General features: G+C 44.2%; 1 protein-coding gene across 3 annotated transcripts in view; it reads right to left on the minus strand.

Moving 5' to 3' along the window:
• LOC132826572 (uncharacterized) overlaps nt 1-22,531 on the minus strand; it is a 74,608-nt gene that overhangs the window by 9,548 nt on the left and 42,529 nt on the right. For 2 of the 3 annotated variants that reach the window (XM_060842539.1, XM_060842532.1), the window contains exons 4-8: nt 18,670-18,792; nt 16,177-16,216; nt 10,635-10,696; nt 6,485-6,532; nt 6,356-6,391 (exon numbers count right to left, since the gene is read on the minus strand). In XM_060842539.1, coding sequence (XP_060698522.1) covers nt 6,356-6,391; nt 6,485-6,532; nt 10,635-10,696; nt 16,177-16,216; nt 18,670-18,792 — 309 coding nt within the window. Of the gene's footprint in view, nt 1-6,355; nt 6,392-6,484; nt 6,533-10,634; nt 10,697-16,176; nt 16,217-18,669; nt 18,793-22,531 lie in introns of those variants that run through there. The other variant, XR_009645892.1, reaches the window with a different exon arrangement.

Consider the following 22,531-nt stretch of genomic DNA (forward strand, 5'->3'; position numbering starts at 1 on the left):
GAGACCACTCAGCCCCCTGTGCCTGGGCTGGCCCTTTGAAAAAGCTATTGAAATTAGTCACACACCCCGTGTCCTTTCCTGGGTCTGCTGCATTGAGTCTGTCATGTGACCTCTGGTTCTTTCATCACCACCTTTACCTGGATCCATTTACTAACTGACTGTCCTGCCTTTGGAAACAGTTGCTCATGACTTGCTTTCGAAAGACTCTTCTTGAATTGGCACAGCCCAATCAAATCTCCCCTGAATCTTCTCTGTTGTAAAGACAATACCAGTTCCTCCAAAGAACTGAAGTCTCTCTTCTCTGGAACCATTCGATTCATCTGCTTTGTACAAAAACATCTTCCTTAAAGGATAGTGCACAGAATTGGTCATGTGTCTGCAGCTGGGCTCAAACTGATGTTTTGGAAATGTCCATCCTTGCTTTTCTACTCCATTTGGCATTCAATAAAAACAAACATTTCTTTTGCCTATTTTAATGCATTTCATTAAACCTCCAAGCTTCAAAGACTTCTCAATGTGCATTTCTGCTAACTTTCTGTTCCTGTAACCATTGTAAAATTACACCATTTATCACACCTCTCTTTGTTCTTCCTATCATGATGTGTCACTTCACTCTTCCCAGTGTTAACTTTCATTTGGCTAGCCATTTCACCAGCCTATATGCCCCAGAGCCTGTCAGCACTTTCCTCACTCTTCACTGGGTTTTGAATTTTGTGTCATCTGCAAACATTGGAGTTTGTCCTGTATCCCTGAGTGCAGATCACTCACAAAGATCAAGAAGAGAGTTATATCACCAGCGCTGCACACTTCCCTCCTGTCTGAAATAAAACCACAGACCACAGCGCTCTGCTTCCTGGCCCAAAGCCAATTCCCAAACCACACAGCCAGTAACTTTGAACCTCATCTGCTTCAATTTCAAGAAGATATGTACATCGTACTTCACAGCAGGGGCAAGCCCTATGGCCCATTGAGTTTTCTCCACAATTCATTAAGACCATAACTGATCTGGTTCTGGCTCAGTTCTGCTCTCCTACCTTGTCCCCACTCCTCTCGATAAGGCCAAAGGCTTGTGTTAGCACTGAGGCTATTGGGATGAGAGGGGTTGATGGGACGGGATGGGGTCATTCGTTGACATAAACAGTGAATGAGTTTCGTCCTTTGTGTTTTGAATCCACCCAGGATCACAGCTCTCTCCTCAGACAGCTGCTCTCACCACATCCAGAGACCCACCCTCAGTGCTATGTGCCATCATGTACACACTCTTGACCTCTCTCTCCATCAGCACCCCTTCAACTGTCTCAAAGCTGTCCTGAGCCCCAGTTCGACTTAATTCTCCGGCTCATTCACCCGATACCATGTACCCCCACCCCTCTAGAACCTTCCTCCACCCACTGTCCCACTTGTCTCTCCCCATTCTCCTGCCTCCACCTCTTGTTGGACATTCACTATCCCTTCTCCGATGCTGAATGTTCTGTACTCAGCAAAGGTCTCAGTTTTAATCACTTTGCACTCCCACCTCACTGAAGTTCAGACACGACATGATGTTGATCTCTTCTTCCGTTGCCTTTGCCTCAGTGCCCATTTCTTTGGACAGGAGTCCTCTGTCCATCCCACAGACCCCTTCACCCACCTCCAACTCTCTTCCTCCACCTGGACCCCTCCCTCTGGCCTTTAAGCCGCACTTGTCTCGTTCATTGAGAACTGACACTGGTCTTTGTATTTCTCTGCCCTCCTCCATTCACTCCTCTCTCCCACTGAACTGAATACTCTCAGGCTGTTCTGTCCACACCAGTCACTCATCTCATCTCAGATCTAGACAAAAGCTCAAAACCACCAACGTACGGCCATTTCCCTGTTCTGTTGCTGTCAATCTTGGCACAGAAGCTGGAACTGTCCTGATCTGTAACACAAACAGGAATGATAAGGGGATATTTATTGGTAGGTGTGTTGTTAGGTATCAGCAACAGCTCAGTGGACACCACATACCCCTCGGAGTTAGAAGGCTGTGGGTTCAATTCCCCATTCCAGTGATTACAACGTAAGATCAATGCTGAGACTTCGGAGCAGTTCGAATGGAGCGCTGCAATGTCTAAAGTGTTATCTTGTGGCTCAGATGTTCAAGGTTGCACTGGCCTGCTCTCTCAGGTGGAGGTGAACAATTCCACATGCATTACTTCAATGAAGAACAGAGGAGCTCTCTACCGTGTCCTTGTCACTCATCCCTCAACCCAGATCATTGTGTCCTCACCATCACTCATCCCTCAGGCTACATCATGAAAATACACAGGCTAACTGATTGAACACAGTGCTGTTTGTGGGACATTACTCTTCACAAACTGGTTGTTGCATTTCTCATTACCAGAATGAAAATAAATGCATTTACGCCTAACTTTTCATGATCTCAGGGCACTGAATAACCCCTTACAGCAGATGATGCTCTATTTTTATGTTTGCAGTCAACTAATTTCTTACTGCAAGCTGCCACAAACCACAATGTGATCATGATGTCATCATCTGGTTAAAGCACTGAACAGGAGAGTTGGATTCGCCTGTATTGATCACAGAGTACAGACATTGGGCAGGGCAGACACACTAAACACAGGGAAAAAGTAGAGAAATATGTGAATGGAGAACCACTGCAGAATTCTAACCTGTGGTGGGAATCAGGTCACAAAGGGAGGTACATTCTTACACCATGGAATCAGGAAGGTTAATAAAATGCTATCCTTGAATAAAAGAGGAATTGGATATAAACATAAACATGTTATTTTAGATATACAAGGCAGTTCTGAGATCACATCTCAAATGCTGTACATAATGAAGGATATTGGTGCTGGCTCAAAGGAAGTTTCTGAGTTTGAGAAGGAGGTTGTCTCATGAGGAGAGGGAGGACAGGCTGGGTTTGTTTCCCCTGGAGTTTAGAATAATGAGGGGCTGTGAGAATGTAAACTTCAGAACTTTAGTAATGATTCAGAGCTTAAACGAATCAACAATGACTTTTTTCTGAAATGCAGTGGTACTGAGATAAAAGGGACAAGGAGAAACTGTTATCAAGGAATTAAAAGCAACATGTTCATTAGCCATCCCTGAGAAGAAGGAGTCAACACAACATCAAGGATCTGTTCCTGGGATACAGGAGAGAGTTAACACTGAATGTAACAAGGAACAAGGAAGCTACTCCTGATAAGAAGGCAAGATACAGACAAGTGACTTGAAGAGTAATCAGTGTTGTGGTTGAACGGATTGAAATGATCATCAATCATCTCACACCGGAGATTTTACCTGTCCATCGAGAACTGCTAACATTACATGGATCATTTTATTTCTCTGCCCTCCACCATTCACCCCTATGTCCCCCAAACTGACTGGTGTCAGGCTGTTGTGTCCACAACAGTTACAAAGTTCATCTGATCCAGCATCTCCCCACCACCCCCATAGCCTCCAAGCTCACATTCCCACAATCCTGACTTGCCCACTTCTGCCTTCTTCCCAAAATCTATAGCTGGACTGCCCAGGCAGACCCAGGGTTCCTGCTTCTTCCTGCCTGAGGGAACTTATCTCTGCTGACCTTCACTCAATTTTTCCGCCCCTTGTCCAGCCCTTCCCAACTACATCCATGATTCTTTTGCCACTTTATGTCAGTGTCAGAATTATTGGTTAGTGAGCTCCAGCCACCTCCTCTTCATTGGTGTGGTCACACGTACCCACCTGGGCCCCAGTTATGCCTCTCTCATTGTGGGGCAAGTGGAACATTCCTCATTCCAGGCCTCCTCAGGCCACTCCCACAACTCTTTCTCCTGTATGTCGATGACATCATCAGTGCTGCTTCCCTCTCTCATCCAGAATTGGAAAAAGTGATCAATTTCACTTCCAATATCCACCCTGTTCTCACCTTCACCTGATCTCTGACACCTCCCTTCCCTTCCTTGACATCTCTGTTTCTATTTCTGGGGATAGGCTGGCCACCAATATTCATTCCAAACTCACTGACTCCCACAGTTACCTTGACTCCCCATCCTCACACCCTGCTTCCTGTAAAGACTCTGTTCCATTCTCCCAGTTTCTCCAAGCCCACCGCATCTGTCTGATGGGGCCACATTCTGCACAGGGGTCCTCCGAAATGTCAAGCTTTATCCTCAACCAAGGATTCTCCATCACCACGGTTGACAAGGCCCTCAGCCGTGTCCAACCCATCTCCTGCATTTCTGCCCTCATCACTTCCCTTCCCTTGCCTTGCCCTCATCTATCATCCCACCCACATCCACATCCAGAGGATCATTAACCACCATTTCCACAGCACTCCAGCGGTGCTCAGTGCAAGGTGGAAGAACAGCATCTCATTCTCCACATGGGCACCCTGCAGCTTCCTGGCCTCAGTATTGAGTTCTAAATACTTTTACAGCCAGAACACATCATTCCATGTGCTTTATCCATCCTCACACCTCAGGCCCTGTCATGACATGAGTTGTTTTCAGCACAGCCAAACCATTTTCACCAACTTATTGTCTCCACTATCAGCTTTTCATTCTCCCTGGCATCCTTTTGATGATCTGACTTCCATTCACTACCTCTGGGCTCCATCTCCCCCTATCTGCTCACTCCTTTTCCCCTCCTCCATCACCTGTCTTTACCATAGATACCATTTTCCTCCAGCTACAGACAGTTCTGAAGAAGGATCACTGGATTTGAAATTTTAACTCTGGTTTCTCTCCACAGATGCTGCCAGACCTGCTGAGTTTCTCCAGCATTTTCTGTTGATTTATATTGGAAGGCTTCCTGAACAAGAAGAGGAGGCTATTCAGCCCATTGTATATGTGTTGATTGATAAAGGGCTCTCTAGAACATCCCACTGCCCAGCTCCTGGTCCATAGCCCTGGAGACTCATGTTATTCAAATCCTCATCCAAGTGAGTTTTAAATGTCGAAGTCAAAAAGGGTGGTGCTGGAAAAGCACAGCCGGTCAGGCAGCATCCGAGGAGCAGAAGACTCATTTTTGATGAAGAGTTTATACTTGAAACATCGACTCTCCTGCCTCTTGGAAGCTGCCGAACTAGCTGTGCTTTTCCAGCACCACACATTTTGACTCTGATTTGCAGCATCTGCAGTCCACACTTTCTCCTGGGTTTTAGATGTGTTGACGGTTCCTGTCTCTCTAAACATAGACTACAGAACATGGAACAGGACAGTGCAGGAACATGGCCTTTGGTCCTCCATGTCAGTACAAACCATGATGCCATTCTAAACTAATCCCATTTCCCAGCACATGGTCCATCCCTCTCTATTCCTGTTGTTCATGGACCTGTCTAAATGGCTCTTAAATGTTGCTCACAGATCTGCTTCTAGCACCTCCCCTGGTAGCCTGTTCCAGACACCTACCATCTCTTTGTTAAAAGCTATCCTCACAAATCACCCTCAAATTTTTCCTCATTCACCTTAAATTTATGACGCTTGTATATGACATCTCCACTCTTTGAAAAAAAACTGACTGTCCCCCCTATCCCTGCCTCTCATAAATTTATGTATTTCTGTCAGGTCTCCCCTCACCCTCCAATACTCTCACAAATATAAATCCAGGTTTGACCAAGTTCTCCTGATAGTTAACACACACCAAATCAGGGAACATCCTGCTCAATCTCTTCTGCACCTTTGTTTTGTGCACAAGTGCCCCTAAGTCCCTTCATGTTGTAGCTTTCTTCCATTTCTTTTCTCCAGACCTGCTGAGTTTGTCTGTTTGTTTCTCAATCATGACTCCTACATACATGTCCAAACTTTGATAGAAGCTGAACACTGAGGGAACTAGTCCTGAGTGGCACTCGGAACAGCATCGCAGTCACAAAACTACCCACTCACAATAACTCAATGTCTCCTGCTTTGGATCAATCTCGCCACTTTCCCCTGGATCCCATGAACCTTTGATTCTGTGACCAGTCTGCCTTGTGGAACTTCACCAAACACCTTGCTAACATCCGCATTGATGGTCAATATCAAACACCCAATCAACCATCCTTCAATACTCCTTAAAAATTCAATCACGTTTATCAGACCCGACCACCCTTCAACAAACGTCTTCTGAGGGAATGGTACTGGGTCAGACTGGCATCATGAAGACCTCATCAGGGGAGAATTCAAGGTCAGTTAAAACTGAACTGGGGGTTCTCATTTGGGATGATTCTCTGACGGTGGCCAGGCACGAATTCTATGAGTTGACCAGTTTCCCACTGCAGCTTCAAACATCAACACTGCAACTCCTCCTCAGGAAACCAGACCCACAGTGAAATCAGCTCTTAAAGATATGGGGGAGTGGGAGTGATCTCAAACAATACATTTTCTCAATATAGAAACAAATGTTGACTCACGGCCTTCTGACAGACTGTTTGTGAATCTCTTGCCACCTTTAACAAAGACAAAATGTTCTCTTAGTTTGATTATAGAATCTGAATATCAATTAGACAATTGCTCAAAACCTTTAAGGTGCAGCCATTTACCTGTTCTGTTGCTGTCAATCTCAGCATAGAGGATGAAACTGTCCTGATCTGTAACACAAACAGGAATGATAAGGGGCCATGCATCAACAGGCTTGTTCTTAAATATCAGCAATGGCTCAGTGGAAACCACATCATTCTCTGAGTTAGAGATGTGATTGGAGCAGGTGAAATATTGGACTTGAAGCATGGGTTGGTACTTGGGACTTCGATGTTGTGACCATTTTGGAGATATAGGTAGAGTAGGGACATGGTTGGTTGTTGCAGTTCCAGGATTTAGATGTTTCAGTAAGAGCAGGGAAGATAGTAAGGTCGGGGGAGGTGGTGTGCGGTGGCATTGTTAGTCAAGGACAGTATTATGATTGTTGAAAGGACATTTGAGGACTCTCTACTGAGGTAGTATGGACTGAGGTTAGAAACAGGAAAGGTGAGGTCACTCTGTCGGGAGTTTTCTATAGGCCTGCAAATAGTTCAGAGATGTAGAGGAAAGGATAGCAAAGATGCTTCTGGACAGGAGCAAGAGTGACACAGTAGTTGTTATGGGGGTCTTTAACTTTCCAAATATTGACTAGGAATACTATAGTTCATCTACTTTAGATGGGTCAGTTGTTGTCCAATGTGTACAGGAGGGTTTCCTGACACAGTACACAGACAGGCCAACAAGGGACGAGGCCACGTCAGATTTAGTACTGGGTAATGAACCTGGCCAGGTGTTCAATTTGGAGGTAGGTGAGCACTTTCATGATAGTGACCACAAATTGGTTAAGTTTATTTTAGCAATGGAAAGGGATGGGTATATATTGCAGGACAAGAGTTATGAGTTGGAGGAAAGGCAACTACGATGTGATTAGGCAAGATTTAGGATGCATGGGATGGGCAAGGAAACTGGAGGGGATGGGCACAATTGAAATGTGCAGCTTCTACAAGGAACAGTTACTGTGGGTCCTTGATACATATGAGTAAAAAGTGAGGTCTGCAGATGCTGGAGATCAGAGCTGAAAATGTGTTGCTGGTTAAAGCACAGCAGGTCAGGCAGCATCCAAGGAAAAGGAGTGATTCCTGATGAAGGGCTCTGGCCCAAAACGTCGAATTTCCTGTTCCTTGGATGCTGCCTGACCTGCGGTGCTTTAACCAGCAACACATTTTCAGCCTTGATACATATGTACCTGTCAGGCAGGGAGGAAGTTGCTGAGCGCGGGAGCCGTGGTTTACTCAGGGAGTTGAATCTCTTGTCAAGAGGAAGAAGAAGGCTGATGTTAGGATGAGATGTGAAGGCTCAGTTAGAGCGCTTGAGAGTGACAAGTTAGCCAGGAAAGACCTAAAGAGAGAGCTAAGAAGAGCCAGGAGGGGACATAAGACATCATTGTCAGATAGGATCAAGGAAAACCCTCAGGCTTTCCATAGGGATATCAGGAATAAAAGAATGACAAGAGTAAGACTGGGGCCAATCAAGGATTGTAGTGGGAAGTTGTACATCGAGTCAGAGGAGATAGGGGAAGCGGTAAATGAATATTTTTCCTCAGTATTCACACAAGATAAAGATAACGTTGTCGAGGAAAATACTGAGATACAGGCTACTAGGCGAGATGGGATTGATGGTCATAAGGAGGAGATGTTAGCAATTAGGGAAAATGTGAAAATAGATAAGTCGGATGGGATTTCCCATGGGTTCTCTGGAAAGCCAGGGAGGAGATTGTTGAGCCTTTCACTTTGATCTTTATGTTGTCATTGTCGATAGGAATGGTGTCAGAAGATGGAGGAGAGCAAATGTTGTTCCTTTGTTCAAGAAGGGAGTAGAGAACAACCCTAGTACTTATTAACCAGTGAGTAACTAGGGTAATGTGTTGGAAAAGGTTATAAGAGATAAGATTTATAATCATCTGGAAAGGAATATGTTGATTAGGGATAGTCAACACGGTTTTGTGAAGGGTAGGTCGTGCCTCACAAACCTTATTGAGATCTTTGAGAAGGTAAACAAACAGGTGGATGGTGGGGAAAGCTGTTGATTTGGTGTATATGGATTTCAATAAGGCATTTGATAAGGTTGTGCATGGTAGGCTACTGCACAAAATACAAAGGCATGGGATTGAGGGTGATTTAGTTGTTTGGATCAGAAATTGGCTATCTGAAAGGAGACAGAGAGTGGTAGTTGCTGGGAGATGTTTATTTGGGAGTTCAATTACTCGTGGCGTACACAAGGATCTGTTTTGGGTCATGTTTGTGGATGACCCGGGTGAGGGATTTGATGGATGGGTTCGTAAATTTAGAGTTGACACTCGGGTTGGTGGAGTTGTGGATCATGTTGAAGGATGTTGTAGGTTAAAGAGAGACATAGATAAGCTGCAGAGCTGGGCTGAGAGGTGGCAAATGGAGTTTAATGTGTGAGGCGATTCACTTTGGAAGGAGTAACAGGAATACAGAATTCTGGACTAATGGTAAGATTCTTGGCAATGTAGGTGAGCAGAGAGTTCTCGGTGTCCATGCACATAGATCTCTGAAAGTTGCTCCCCAGATTGACACAGTTGCTAAGAAGGCATATGATGTGTTAGCTTGTATTAGAGAAGGGATTGAGTTTTGGAACCATGAGGTCATGCTGCAGATATACAAAACTCTGGTGTGGCTGCACTTGGAGTATTGAATGCAGATCTGGTCACCGTATTACAGAAAGGATGTGGAAGCTTTGGAACGGGTGCAGAGGAGATTTACGAGGATGTTGCCTGGTATGGATGAATGTCTTACAAGGAAAGGCTGAGGGACTTGAGGCTGTGTCCATCAGAGAGAAGAAGGCTGAGAGCTGACTGATTTGAAACATAAAATAATCAGAGCGTTAGATAGGGTGGACAGTGAGATCCTTTTTCCTCAGATGGTGATGGCTTTAAATTGAGGGGAGATCAATATCGGACAGATGTCAGAGGTAACTTATTTACTTAGAGAGTAGTATAAGCGTGGTAAACACTGCCTGCAACAGCAGTAGACTCATTAAATTGAAGAGCATTTAATGGTCATTGGATAAACATATGGATGAAAATGTAATAGTGTTTGATGGGCTTCAGATTGGTTTCACAGGTCGGCACAACATCGAGGGCCAAAGGGCCTGTGCTGCACTGTAATGTTCTATGTTCAATGTTGGACGCTGGTGGAGAGTTGAGGTGAGGTGGGGGGAGCATTGGAGAATGCGGGGATTGAGAAGAGAGTGAGAACAGATTCAGTAGTTTTCATATCCTTGCAAGGCACGTGGGTCTCACAGGCAAGGCCAGCGTTTGTTGCCCATCCCTGAACACCCTTGAAGTGAGAGACTTGCTTGGCCATTTCAGAGGGCAGCAGGTCAGAGTCCGACACATTGCATTCAATCGCTCCTAAAAAGACACACTGAGGTTTGAAATGGGGATCTGAAGTCACCTGTCGGGCAGATTGGGTAAAGATGGTAAGTTTGCTTCCCTGAAGGAGACTGGTGAACCAGAACTTTTTTGAAGACAAAAAATAACATTAATTCAGATGGCCACCATCACAGAGTTGAGTTTATGATTCCAGATTTAATAATTAAATATAAATTCTACAATTTGCCATGGTGAAAATTGAACCTTTCTCCCCAGAGCATGAACCTGATCCTCAGGTTCCCCACTGGGAGTCATTTGAGATGTGTGACACCCAAGTGGACTGTTTTCCTTGACCCATACCGAAGCAGCAGACAGACTGGCCGTGAACAGCTCGAGGCAGCAAGGACCGGGCCGAGCCAGTTACTCAGCCAGATGATTCAGGGAATCGGAAATGGTTATTGTCCAAGAATCCATCCAGGGTCAGGGACTGAGGAGAAGATTTCCATCTCCATTGCCCGGACAATAATCCAGAGTCTGGTCAGATCCCTTAATGGAAACCCATAGCTTTTCACTCATTTACATTGAATGGTGTGAAAGTTAAAAGGTTCATCTATCAAAGACGTCAATCTGTGCAATAAGTGTGAAGGGTTAAGGTTGGGGGTAGGGATAGTTTTCAACAGATGCAGACTCAATGGGCCGAAGGGCTTTATTCTGTGCTGGAGAACTGTTCAACTCAATGTAACAGTCTGCCCCTGAATATCTCTCCAGGATTCACACTCTCTCTGTTGGAGTCTCTGAAATGGACAATGATCGGTCAGTTAGAGTACAGACAGTACCTGGAGCAGTGAGCTGCTGGGCCTGATCAGTCCCGGGAATGCTGGATGAACCTGGATCATTCCTGAAAAATACACAAGGAACATGAATATTCCGAGGAATCTAAATGCATTCTGCCAGGTCACAGAAAGGAACATTCTGACTGAACATCAATCTCTTGCTTTGGTTACTCAGAGAACAGATTCCAAAGAGTGATAAACACCGTTAATGGAATGAACTTTGATAGAAATCACAGATACTCAGATGGAGACACAATCAGAAAAGCGACCCTTGAATAAATTGTCATGAGAAACAGTTTTGCCTTGGCATCAGAATATGGCTGGCCCCTATGGAACCCAAGGTGTAGTCAGCAGCTGTAACACAGGGAGGGCTGTGCAGACACTGTCAGGAATCACAGTGACAGATCATTCCAGGCAGCTCTGGCTCAGCTTGGAGCAACTAGTCACAGGGCAGGGAGGGAGGGTGTTGGAGATGAGGGGAAAGTGCTTGCAGGGGCTTCCCATCTGCTGTAACTTTGGAGGATATTACAGGGCATGGAAATCTTGGAAAGTGGGGAATGATCAGGAAATCACATTCCCACCCAATGGAAATTCAGCTGCTTGGAGAGCAAGGGAGAAAATAGTAGGATTCACAAAAACATCCTTTTTAACCTCAGCACTCACTGCAAGTGATAACAGTTTAATCTTTCCCTCCATGAAACATTCATTACAATTCAAAGTATCCACTGTGATAAAAATGAGCAACATTTCAGTTTTGCATGAGGATAAATTGCAGGTTAATTTGGGGACGGTGAATCAGGAGCTAGAGATTTACAATCAGCTGGAAATTGACAAATCCTGCTCAGAAATCATTAACCTGTCATTTACCTCAGTCTATTAATTACTTTCCAACACTGAGTGTTCCAGCAGCTTCTTAAAAGGACAAACCACATTAGCAGCTCATCAGCAGGGACCTGCATTCTGTCTGTGAGCAAGAGATATTCAGGATTCTGGGTAATCCAAGATGGAGACGGGAAACATTTCTGGCCGTAAGAGCTGCTCCTTTTTTGAGGTATTTTAGGTGCTGGAGGTAATTTCCTCAAATTCCAGGAGCAGCAATTACTGTTTTATCTGCTGTTGCATTGTTTTGGAACTTTAGGAAAAAAAGTCAAAACAACATCAGTTTTAAAAGGGAGAAGAACAGACAAAGGAAGCACATGGTGAGGACAGTGCAGGAGAGAGAGAGAGAGAGAACCTGCACAGTTACTGCCTTTGCTGTTTTTGAATTCATGTGTCGCCGGACATCGGAGTGCATTTGGGAAAATTAACAAACTGTGAATTTCACAACTAATCTCGGAGGAACCAGTTTGGGCGAAGTTCACAGCACAGAATCAGATAAGTTAATTGTTGTTTTATGTCTGTCCAAGAGAAAGGCTGTATTAGTGAGTACAGTGGGTTCTTTCTTGATTATGTGTTTTTGGAGATAAGTCTCTTGATTAAACTTAAAATATAAACCATAGCTATTAATTTAACCTGGGGCAGTGTTTTGCAGAGAAATAAGAAAATGTTATTTTCTGGGTCTGTAGATTGTGAAGGAGCAAAAATGGCCTTTGCAGTGATATGTACTTCTTGTCAGATGTGGGAGATTAAAGAGAGTTTTAGGGTTAATGCGGATTGTAGCTGCCATAAATGCTGTTGGATGCAAATCTTATCAGATCGAGTGGATCAGTTGGAGAGACAGATAGAAGCGAAGAGGAATTTGCAACAGCAACGCTATGTGATGGATGGCAGTTATCGGAAAGGGGGAAAGTCTCAGGTACAGTCACATAGATGAGTTAACTCCAGTAAGGGAAAGAAAGGTAGGCACCTAGGGCAGGAGTCTTTTGTGGATATACCTATTTCAAACAGGTATGCTGTTTTGTAAAATGTAGGGGTGTGATGGATCTCAGGGAACGTAGCACGAACAGCCAAGTTTCTGGTATTGAGACTGGCTCTAATGTAACGAGGGGTACGTTGGCTTCCAAGAGATCAATTGTGTTAGGGAATTCTGTAGTCCGAGATACAGACAGACGTTTCTGTGACCAGCAGAGAAAAGGCTGAAAGATTTGTTGTTTCCCTGGTGCCAGGATCAAGGATGTCTCCAAGAGGGTGCAGAATGTTCTCATTGGAGAGAGGGGCCAGCAAGAGGTCATTGTTCACATTGGAACCAATGATATAGGAATGGAAAAGATTGAGATTCTGAAGGGAGATTACAGAGAGTTAGGCAGAAATTTAAAAAGGAGGTCCTCAAGGGTAGTAATAGTAATATCTGGATTACTCCCAGTGCTACGAGTTAGAGAGGGCAGGAATAGGAGAATAGAGCGGATGAATGCATGGCTGAGGAGCTGGTGTATTGGAGAAGGATTCACATTTTTGGATCATTGGAATCTCTTCTGGGATAGAAGTGACCTGTACAAGATGGATGGATTGCACCTGAATTGGTAGGGGACTAATATACTGGCAGGGAAATTTGCTAGAACTGCTTGGGAGGATTTAAACTAGTAAGGTGGGCCTGGGGTTGGGGGGAGGGGTGGAACCTAGGGAGATAGTGAGGAAAGAGATCAATCTGAGACTTGTACAGTTGAGAACAGAAGTGAGTCAAACAGTCAGGGCAGGCAGGGACAAGGTAGGACTAATAAATTAAACTGTATTTATTTCATTGCAAGTGGTCTAACAGGGAAGGCAGATGAAGTCAGTACATGGGACTCGGATATCATAGCAATTACAGAAACATGGCTCAGGAATGGGCAGGACTGGCAGCTTAATGTTCCAGGATACAAATGGTACAGGAAGGATAGAAAGGGAGGCAAGACAGGAGGGGAAGTGGCATTTTTGATATGGGATAGCATTACAGCTGTGCTAAGAGAGGATATTCCCGAAAATACATCCAGGAAAGTTAATTGGGTGGAACTGAGAAATAAGAAAGGGATTGGGATTGCATTATAGACCCCCAATAATCAGAGGGAAATTGAGAAACAAACTTGTAAGGAGATCTCAGCTATCTGTAAGAATAATAAGTTGGTTATTGCAGGGGATTTTAACTTTTCAAACATCGACTGGGACTGCCATAATGTTCAAGGTTTTGATGGAGAGGAATTTCTTAAGTGTGAACAAGACAATTTTCTGATTCAGTATGTGGATGTACCTGCTAGACAAGGTGCAAAACTTGACCTACTCTTGGGAAATAAAGCAGGGCAGGTGTCTGAGGTGTCAGTGGCAGAGCACTTTGGGGCCAGCGAGCATAATTCTATTCATTTTAATATAGTAATGGAAAAGGATAGATCAGATCTAAAAGTTGAAGTTCTAAATTGGAGGAAGGCCAATTTTGACAGCATGAGGCAAGAACTTTCGAAAGCTGATTGGGGCAGATGTTCGCAGGCAAAGGGATGGCTGGAAAATGGGATGCCTTCAGAAATAAGATAACAAGAAAGTATATTCCTGTCAGGGTGAAAGGGAAGGCTGGTAGGTATAGAGAATGCTGGTTGACTCAAGAAATTGAGGGTTTGGTTAAGAAAAAGAAGGAAGCATATGTCAGGTATAGACAGGGTAGATCAAGTGAATCCTTAGAAGAGTATAAAGGAAATAGGAATATACTGAAGAAGGAAATCAGAAGGGCAAAAAGGGGATATGAGATAGCTTTGGCAAATAGAATTAAGGAGAATCCAAAGGGCTTTCACAAATACATTAAGGACAAAAGGGTAACTAGGGAGAGAATCGGGCCCCTCAAAGATCAGCAAGGCGGCCTTTGTGTGGAGCCACAGAAAATGGGGGAGATACTAAATGACTATTTTGCATCAGTATTTACTATGGAAAGGATATGGAAGATATAGACTGTAGGGAAATAAATGGTGACATCTTGCAAAATGTCCAGATTACAGAGAAGGAAGTGCTGGATGTCTTGAAACGGTTAAAGGTGGATGAATCCCCAGGAGCTGATCAGGTGTACCTGAGAACTCTGTGGGAAGCTAGAGAAGTGATTGTTGGGCCTCTTGCTGAGATATTTGTATCATCGATAGTCACAGGTGAGGTGCCGGAAGACTAGAGGTTGGCAAACGTGGTGCCACTGTTTAAGAAAGGCAGTAAGGACAAGCCAGGAAACTATAGACCAGTGAGCTTGACCTCAGTGGTGGGCAAGCTGTTGGAGGGAATCCTGAGGGACAGGATGTACATGTATTTGGAAAGGCAAGGACTGATTAGGGATAGTCGATATGGCTTTATGCGTGGGAAATCATGTCTCTCAAACTTGACTGAGTTTTTTAAGAAGTAACAAAGAAGATTGATGAGGGCAGAGCAGTAGATGTGATCTATATGGACTTCAATAAGGCGTTCGACAAGGTTCTCCATGGGAGACTGATTAGCAAGGTTAGATCTCATGGAATACAGGGAGAACTAGCCATTTGGATACAGAACTGGCTCAAAGGTAGAAGACAGAGGGTGCTGGAGGAGGGTTGTTTTTCAGACTGGAGGCCTGTGACCAGTGGAGTGCCACAGGGATCGGTGCTGGGTCCTCCAGTTTTTGTCATTTAATAAATGATTTGGATGTGAGCATAAGAGGTACAGTTAGTAAGTTTGCAGATGACATCAAAATTGGAGGTGTTGTGGATAGCAAAGAGGGTTACCTTAGATTACAATAGGATCTTGACCAGATGGGGCAATGGGCTGAGAAGTGGCAGATGGAACTTAATTCAGATAAATGCAAGGTGCTGCATTTTGGGAAAGCAAATCTTAGCAGGACTTATACACTTAATGGTAAGGTCCTAGGGAGTGTTGCTGAACAAGAGACCTTGGAGTGCAGGTTCATTGCTCCTTGAAAGTGGAGTCGCAGGTAGATAGGATAGTGAAGAAGGCGTTTGGTATGCCTTCGTTTATTGGTCAGAGTATTGAGTACAGGAGTTGGGAGGTCATGTTGCGGCTGTCCAAGACATTGGTTAGGCCACTGTTGGAATATTGCGTGCAATTCTGGTCTCCTTCCTATTGGAAAGATGTTGTGAAACTTGAAAGTGTTCAGAAAAGATTTTAAAATATGTTGCCAGGTTGGAGGATTTGAGCTATAGGGAGAGGCTGAACAGGCTGGGGCTGTTTTCCCTGGAGCGTCGGAGTTTGAGGAGTGACCTTATTGAGGTTTACAAAATTATGAGGGGCATGGATAGGATAAATAGACAAAGTCTTTTCCCTGGGGACGGGGAGTCCAGAGCTAGAGGGCATAGGTTTAGGGTGAGAGGTGAAAGGTATAAAACAGACAATGTTTTCACACAGAGGGTGGTACATGTATGGAATGAGCTGTCAGAGGATGTGGTGGAGGCTGGTACAATTGCAACTTTATGAGGCATTTGGATGGGGATATGAATAGGAAGGGTTTGGAGGGATATGGGCCAGGTGCTGGCAGGTGGGGCTAGATTGGGTTGGGATATCTGGTCGGCATGGACAGGTTGGACCGAAGGGTCTGTTTCCATGCTGAACATCTCTATGACTCTATGAGCCAGAGCATTTCTACAACCACATTTATATCAGTCACTGATGACCTTACCTTTCCAAAGCTGTGGTCAGATCCATTTGCTGTGAACCCCCTAAAGAGATAAAAATGATTCGTAAATATTTTGTTAAATTATGAACAAATTTGCCACATTGTCTCCACAGTTGGATGAGTCCCAAGCAAAACCATCCCTGACCAACAATATAAACATTTTGCACAGTTAGATGCAGTGATCTCTTGAATCTCATCTGATTGCTAAAGCTTTACTCAGGAGTGTCCTCCTCAGCCCAGTCCAATATCAATAATGGACCAACAACAAAAACAGAAGTTGTTGGAAAAAGCTCAGCAGGTCTGGCAGCATCTCTGAAGAGAAATCAGTGTTAATGTTTCAGGTCCGGTGACCCTTCCCCAGAACTGATGGTAGCTCAGAAAATATTGGCTTAAATGCAGAAGATAGGATGGGGGGAGGTGGTAAGATGAAAATGATAGTTGACCAAGTCAGATTAGAGTGTTTTACAATAATCAGTGGGAACAAGGGATCAGATGCAGGAAGATGTGTTCAGTCAAAGAGCAGAAACAAGAGACAAAGGTATTAATATTGTTATGATCCCAGTTGATGTTATTACTGGACAAGTCAGGCCCCAGACTGAAACAGGTTTGCTCGAGCATATTTTGAGTTGTTTTTGTTTTTGATGAAATGGTCTCTCTCCGAAAGATAAGCACACGATGCTGCAGAGTTTGCTGTCACACTATAGCAGAAGCTCATTCCCAAAAGAAATGAAGATAAAACATGTGTCTACTTAAGACATAAGTTCAAACAAGTTTAAAGATAGAGTCAAACGTTATCATATTAATGCCAAATTACTTTTTTATAAATCAAAAATAATAAAAGCTCTGTGTCAACCCCAGCACTCATCCCCAGTACAGTACTCAAAAATACATCTTGTTTTATGCTCAGAAAGACGACTTGGGCAAGACTAACCCCAGGGTCCCTGTTTCTAACACACTGGGAGATTTAATTTTGATCATAAGCGGTCAATGAGCTAAAGTTCACTTATAAATTATGTGAAGGGAATGGTCAAGAGATACAGTTACAGATATCTCACGAGGAGTAATAGTTAACTGTAAAAAAATTAATGACAGTGTCAAACTGAAAGAAAACACAAATATTTACACAAAATAAAGGAAAAGGTGAGAAAATTGGACAGGATATAAAAATCAAAGGCAACAAAATTCATAAGGAGGGAAAACTTACTGTCCAGAGAAAGTTAGGCAGTAATATAAGAGTGGATAATTAGAGTTTCTCGAGACATTTTGTAGGTATGTTGGTGAGACAGCTGACTAGTGATGTACAGCATGGATTCAATTACCACATTAGCTGATCTTACCACAAAGGTCCCAATTTTTCAACCTTCACCTCTTACTTGAGATAAGATGATTATCAGGTTAAACACACCACCAGTCATCTGTTTTTCTCTCTCTCTCTGATCAGAGAACACCACTGTGGTCCTCTGGGAATATGGCAACGTTACATTTAGATGGTTTAAAAACAACAGGAGTTTGTCGAATTAGTCATGGAAATGGCTGATGAATTTTGCATTAGTCTTCAGGATAAGGGATACAAATAACATTCCAGATCATTATAAATCCGGAAATGAAAATGAAGGAGGAACTCAAGAAAATTCCAAACACCAGAGAAGTGGTCCTGAGTAAATCATTGATGCTGTGGACTGACAGTTCCCTGAGTCCCTGATGGACTTCATCCCAGGGTCTTTAAAGAGGAGCTGCTGGGAAAATTGAACAATTGCTTTACATTTCCCACAATTCCCAATGTTCTGGGCTGGTCCCACTGCCTTCAACAATAGCGAATGTAACTCCTGTATTCAAAAAGAGACGATGTTTTTAATTTGACCAACCAGAGCAAAGGTAGGTCACGAGGTCAGCCCCAAACCAGATCAGTGCCTGAGCACTGCCCCCACTGCACAGGCCCGAACAGGAGCCCATGTTACCATCCCACGCCGAGATGTCTGTTACTCAGACTATCTGAGGCACCAGGTTGTCTTTTTGCAGCAAATCAATTTTAACAATAAAAACACAAAAAGGAATTGTTTCAAATTGCAGCTTCCTTTATGTTCTATCGAGATTCTGTACTGAGTGGGAATGAATGGAACAGATTTGGTCTGTTGGGATTCTGTCAAATGGAAGTGAATGAGAAGACATTTTGGTGCATTGAGAGTTGACAGTAATGGGGAGAAGAATGGGGATTAATCCATCAGAGTTTAATAGAATGGATTGGAATGGCCTTGCTTGTGAAACAGCCTCAATCTTCAATCACCCATGAGTCAGACATCAGACAGTGGGTGATGATGTTGAACAGGCCACCTTCACCCACCCTCCACCACCCATCAAAGACAAAGCCAGCATTTTCAGAGAATGTACTGAAGAGGAGAGAGTCAGTGAGGGAAAATTAATCCAGGGCCATTGTTTATTGCTGTTTCAAAAACAGAACCATATTGTTTTATTAACCTCATTCTCGACAGGACCCACCTCCTTTCTTCCTGAAGGTGATGAAGATGATGACAATGATGCTGATGATGAGGAGGAGGAGGAGGATGAGCAGTGGAATGACCAGCGAATATACTGAGACATACTGAGCAGGCTGAGTCTTCACTGTAAAACAGCAAGAACAACATTGGTTAGTAATATCTCAATGTTGCTGCAGTGAAACCTGTAGCAGGGTGATAGAGTGTGAGATTAAATGTACACATTGGGCATTCTTTGACAGAGCACTCTCGTTCATCCCCCTCCCCCTGTCCGTCCCTATAACCCTGTAACTTGCTCCTTTCCGAATACTTATCCCTTGTTTCTGAAAGATGCCCCTGTTGAATCTGTTTCCATCACCCTGTCAGGCAGTGCTTTCCAGATCAGGACAATTCTTGAAGGAGGCAGCTGCTTAATTCTGTGACACAGAATAGAAGGTTAGATGGATATTTTACATCATTCCACAGGGCAGTTGTTGGATCCGGTGCTGACTTGCCCGGTCTCAGCTGGGGAAATGGGAAGGACAGATTTAGCTCCAGCTCCCCCCGGACTGAGGGAGAGAAGAATTGGTAATAGTGACTGTCCTCGGGATTCCGGCACACCAGATGTTGTCATGAAGGAATCAGTAAGAAATATTGCTGGAGAAACTCTGCAGGTCTGGCAGCCATCTGTGGACAGAACCCAGAATGAAGGTTTTGAGTCCAGTGATCCTTCATCAGAACTGACAGCTGCTAAGGAAAGGTGGTATGTAAACTGTTGACAGGGGATTGTGGGACTGGGGTGGGAGTGGGGGAAATGAGTGAGAGGCTGTGTGGTGACTGAGCCCAGAAGGTGAGAAAGATAGTCACATAGACAAAGGGACACTGAATGGCCCTCCAGGGAGAAAGACAATGTGATAATGGGGACCAAGAGGTAGGTGAAAGCAGCTCATGTCATTACCAGGTCTGAGATGTGCTGTGGTGGGATTTGAACCCGTGATCTGGGTGTCTGAATTGGTCACCCAGTGACAGTAGCAGAAAACCACCACCTTCCTTTATAACCCATGTGTGAATGCAGGACGAGGATTGGTTCCACATTGTTGTGCTTCCTCACACAGTCAGATGGACACTGGGGGAACATACTAGCATTGATGGAACTATTCCTGATGAAGGTGTGAACGCTTTCATTGTAACCAAGAGGGACACATTAGGCTGTTGCACCTTCCTGCTCGAGGAGATGATCTCAGTGTCAGTATAACTTTGGTGCATTTGGAGATTGAACTGAATGTTCTGAGTGTGTCAATGTCTTTCAATACTGACATCAGAATGAACCTAAAAGAATCAGCTCATCAAATTACACTAAACATTTAAAAAATCAGATTTCAAACACAAAAGCAAAATCTTGCAGATGCTGGGAATTTGAAATAAAAATCAAATAGTCCGCAGGCCAGCTAATACCTGTGGAGAGAAACAGGTTCACATTTTAGTTCAATGACCTTTCACTAGAAAATCAAATTGTAAAATGTTCCCACAATCTGTTCCAACCACACGATCGACCCTTCACAGACTAAAGCCTTGATCATGGTCATTAAGTTATGAGGGTGTGACTGGCTCAGTCAGCCTTTATTGCCCATGCCTCATAGTTAAGAATCAGCCACATTACTGTGGGTATGGAGTCACATGTAGGCCAGGCCAGGTTAGAATGGCAGTTTCCTTCTCTAAAGGACATCAATGATCCAGATGGGGATTTACAACAATCAACAGTGGTCACACAGCCATCGCTAGATTCTTACTTTGACAATTTATTTGATTTCACATTGTACCATCTGCCAAGGTGGGATTTGAACCCTGGTCCCCAGAACATTACTTGGGTCTCTGGATTAATAGTCCAGCAATAATACCATCAGTTGTTGCCTTTTTTGCAGAATAATTTCTTACATGTACCAGTAGCCGGGTTTCCTTCGGGATCAGATACTGAGAATCAGGTTCTGACCTGTATTCCACCAGACACAGGTAAGTGTGATTGTCCCTCACACTCAGCTGGTTTATCCTGGTCGAGGCGTTTCCCTCCTCTGGGTTCCCAATGAGCTCGTACCGATTTTCACCGTGCACAGTTGTCCAAGTTCCCTGTGATTGGGCTCCAAATGTAACAATGTGTTGGTAGGGCCCCTTCCTCATCCAGGTAACAGTGGTCAGGGTGTGGGAGTCTCAGCTCCTGAAGATACAGGGTAAAGTAACTAAATCTCCCTCTGGCCCAGTCACCACTGAGACATTTCCCTGAGCAGCTGAGGAAAGGACAAACATCAGAATGGATGACGTCAGTGCCCAGAAGTTCCAGATTCAATTTTTTACATTTCTTTCAACTTCACAATGAAATAAGTAATTAAATACCCCACGCATATTTCTCATGGATCTGGGCCAGGCAATTATAGTTTCCTGAAGGACGCACCATGTTGAAAATCACTTATGCTCCATCCCATCATTTTGAGTTTCTCATTCGTGGGATAGTTACAGATTAGGAAATGGACTGAACCCACATGACTTCATTCATTCTGGGCACAACATCCCTCCCACCTTCACTAGAACCTTTTGTTTTTCATTCCACAGCCTTATACTTCAGTCTGTGCTCCTTCATTCTGTGAAGGGTTTGGGTGCGGGGGTGCTGTGTTTAGGAATTAGACCCACCCTGGATCACCTTTATACATTAATAATCCCATGAAAGAGGTAATTTCCCCCCATCTTCATCCTAATTTGAAATAAGTTTCAGATTCACCCACATCCTCTCAGCATTTCCTCCCTCAAGACCCCTCAGGATCTTGCAAGTTTCAATAAAGTCACTTCTTAATCTTCAGCAACGAGCAGCCCCCATCTGACTCTGAACCAATCAGGATGGGCAGGTAACAACACTCTGACATTCTCAGCCAATGGGAGGTAGGGAGGTGGGTCTTCACATATTCTTGGCCAATGAGACCTGAAGTTCCACAATGTGCTCACTCAGTGAGGGATTGGAAGATACTTGCACTATCTTGTCCTCAGTCAATGCCAATTATTGGATTGACTACAAGAAGGAGGTCATTTTACCCATTGGGTCCTGATTAGCTCCACATGGAACAATCTAGGTGAGATCCACTCATCTGTTCGATACCCCCAAGTTTTGCCAGTTCACTTCCTTCAAGGGCCTATCAGGTTTAATTCTGAGATCAATGACTGTTTCCACATGCCCTTTCGTTGATGTTGATGACTATCAGTCATCAGTACTCACTGTGTAAACATTTCTCTCTCACATTCTCTCTGGACCTCTGCCCCGAAATCTGAGGCCTGCATCCTTGTCCCAAAATAGATAGACCTTATGCTTGTTTACTTTCTCTTCGCCTGTCACTGTCTCAATCAAATCTCCCCTCAATCTCCTCAGCTCCGAGGAGAATGATGTTTTGCTTCTCAAAACTTACAATGAAAAACCAGTCTCCGATCCTCTCCCTGAAACACCCCAAGCCCATCCCTGGAATAATTCGGGTCACTCTGCACTCTCTCAAGGACTTTCACATTCCTCTTAATGGTGGTGACAGATCTGGGCACAATACCCTCATTGGGGCATAGTTGGAGAGTTAACAATGTCCACAGTTGTTCAGCCCCTGAACTGAAAAGTCAGGAATGATGGGACATAATTTCCATCTGAAAGCGAGTGTGAGGAGAGGGGCTTTGCGGAAACAGTGATGGGAGTTTGGAATGCTCTCCCTTGGGAGGGTAATAGAGGCGGAAAACCTGGCAACATTTAAAAAGTATCTGGATGAGCAGTTGAACCATCATAACATTCCTACGAGGGGAAAGGCATAGTGGCCAGGTCTCTGGCACTGAGCCTGGATCTGTGGCTCAGAAGGGAAGGGGGAGAA

The sequence above is a fragment of the Hemiscyllium ocellatum genome, chromosome 2, assembly GCF_020745735.1.
Source record: "Hemiscyllium ocellatum isolate sHemOce1 chromosome 2, sHemOce1.pat.X.cur, whole genome shotgun sequence".
Taxonomy (NCBI): Eukaryota; Metazoa; Chordata; class Chondrichthyes; order Orectolobiformes; family Hemiscylliidae; genus Hemiscyllium; species Hemiscyllium ocellatum.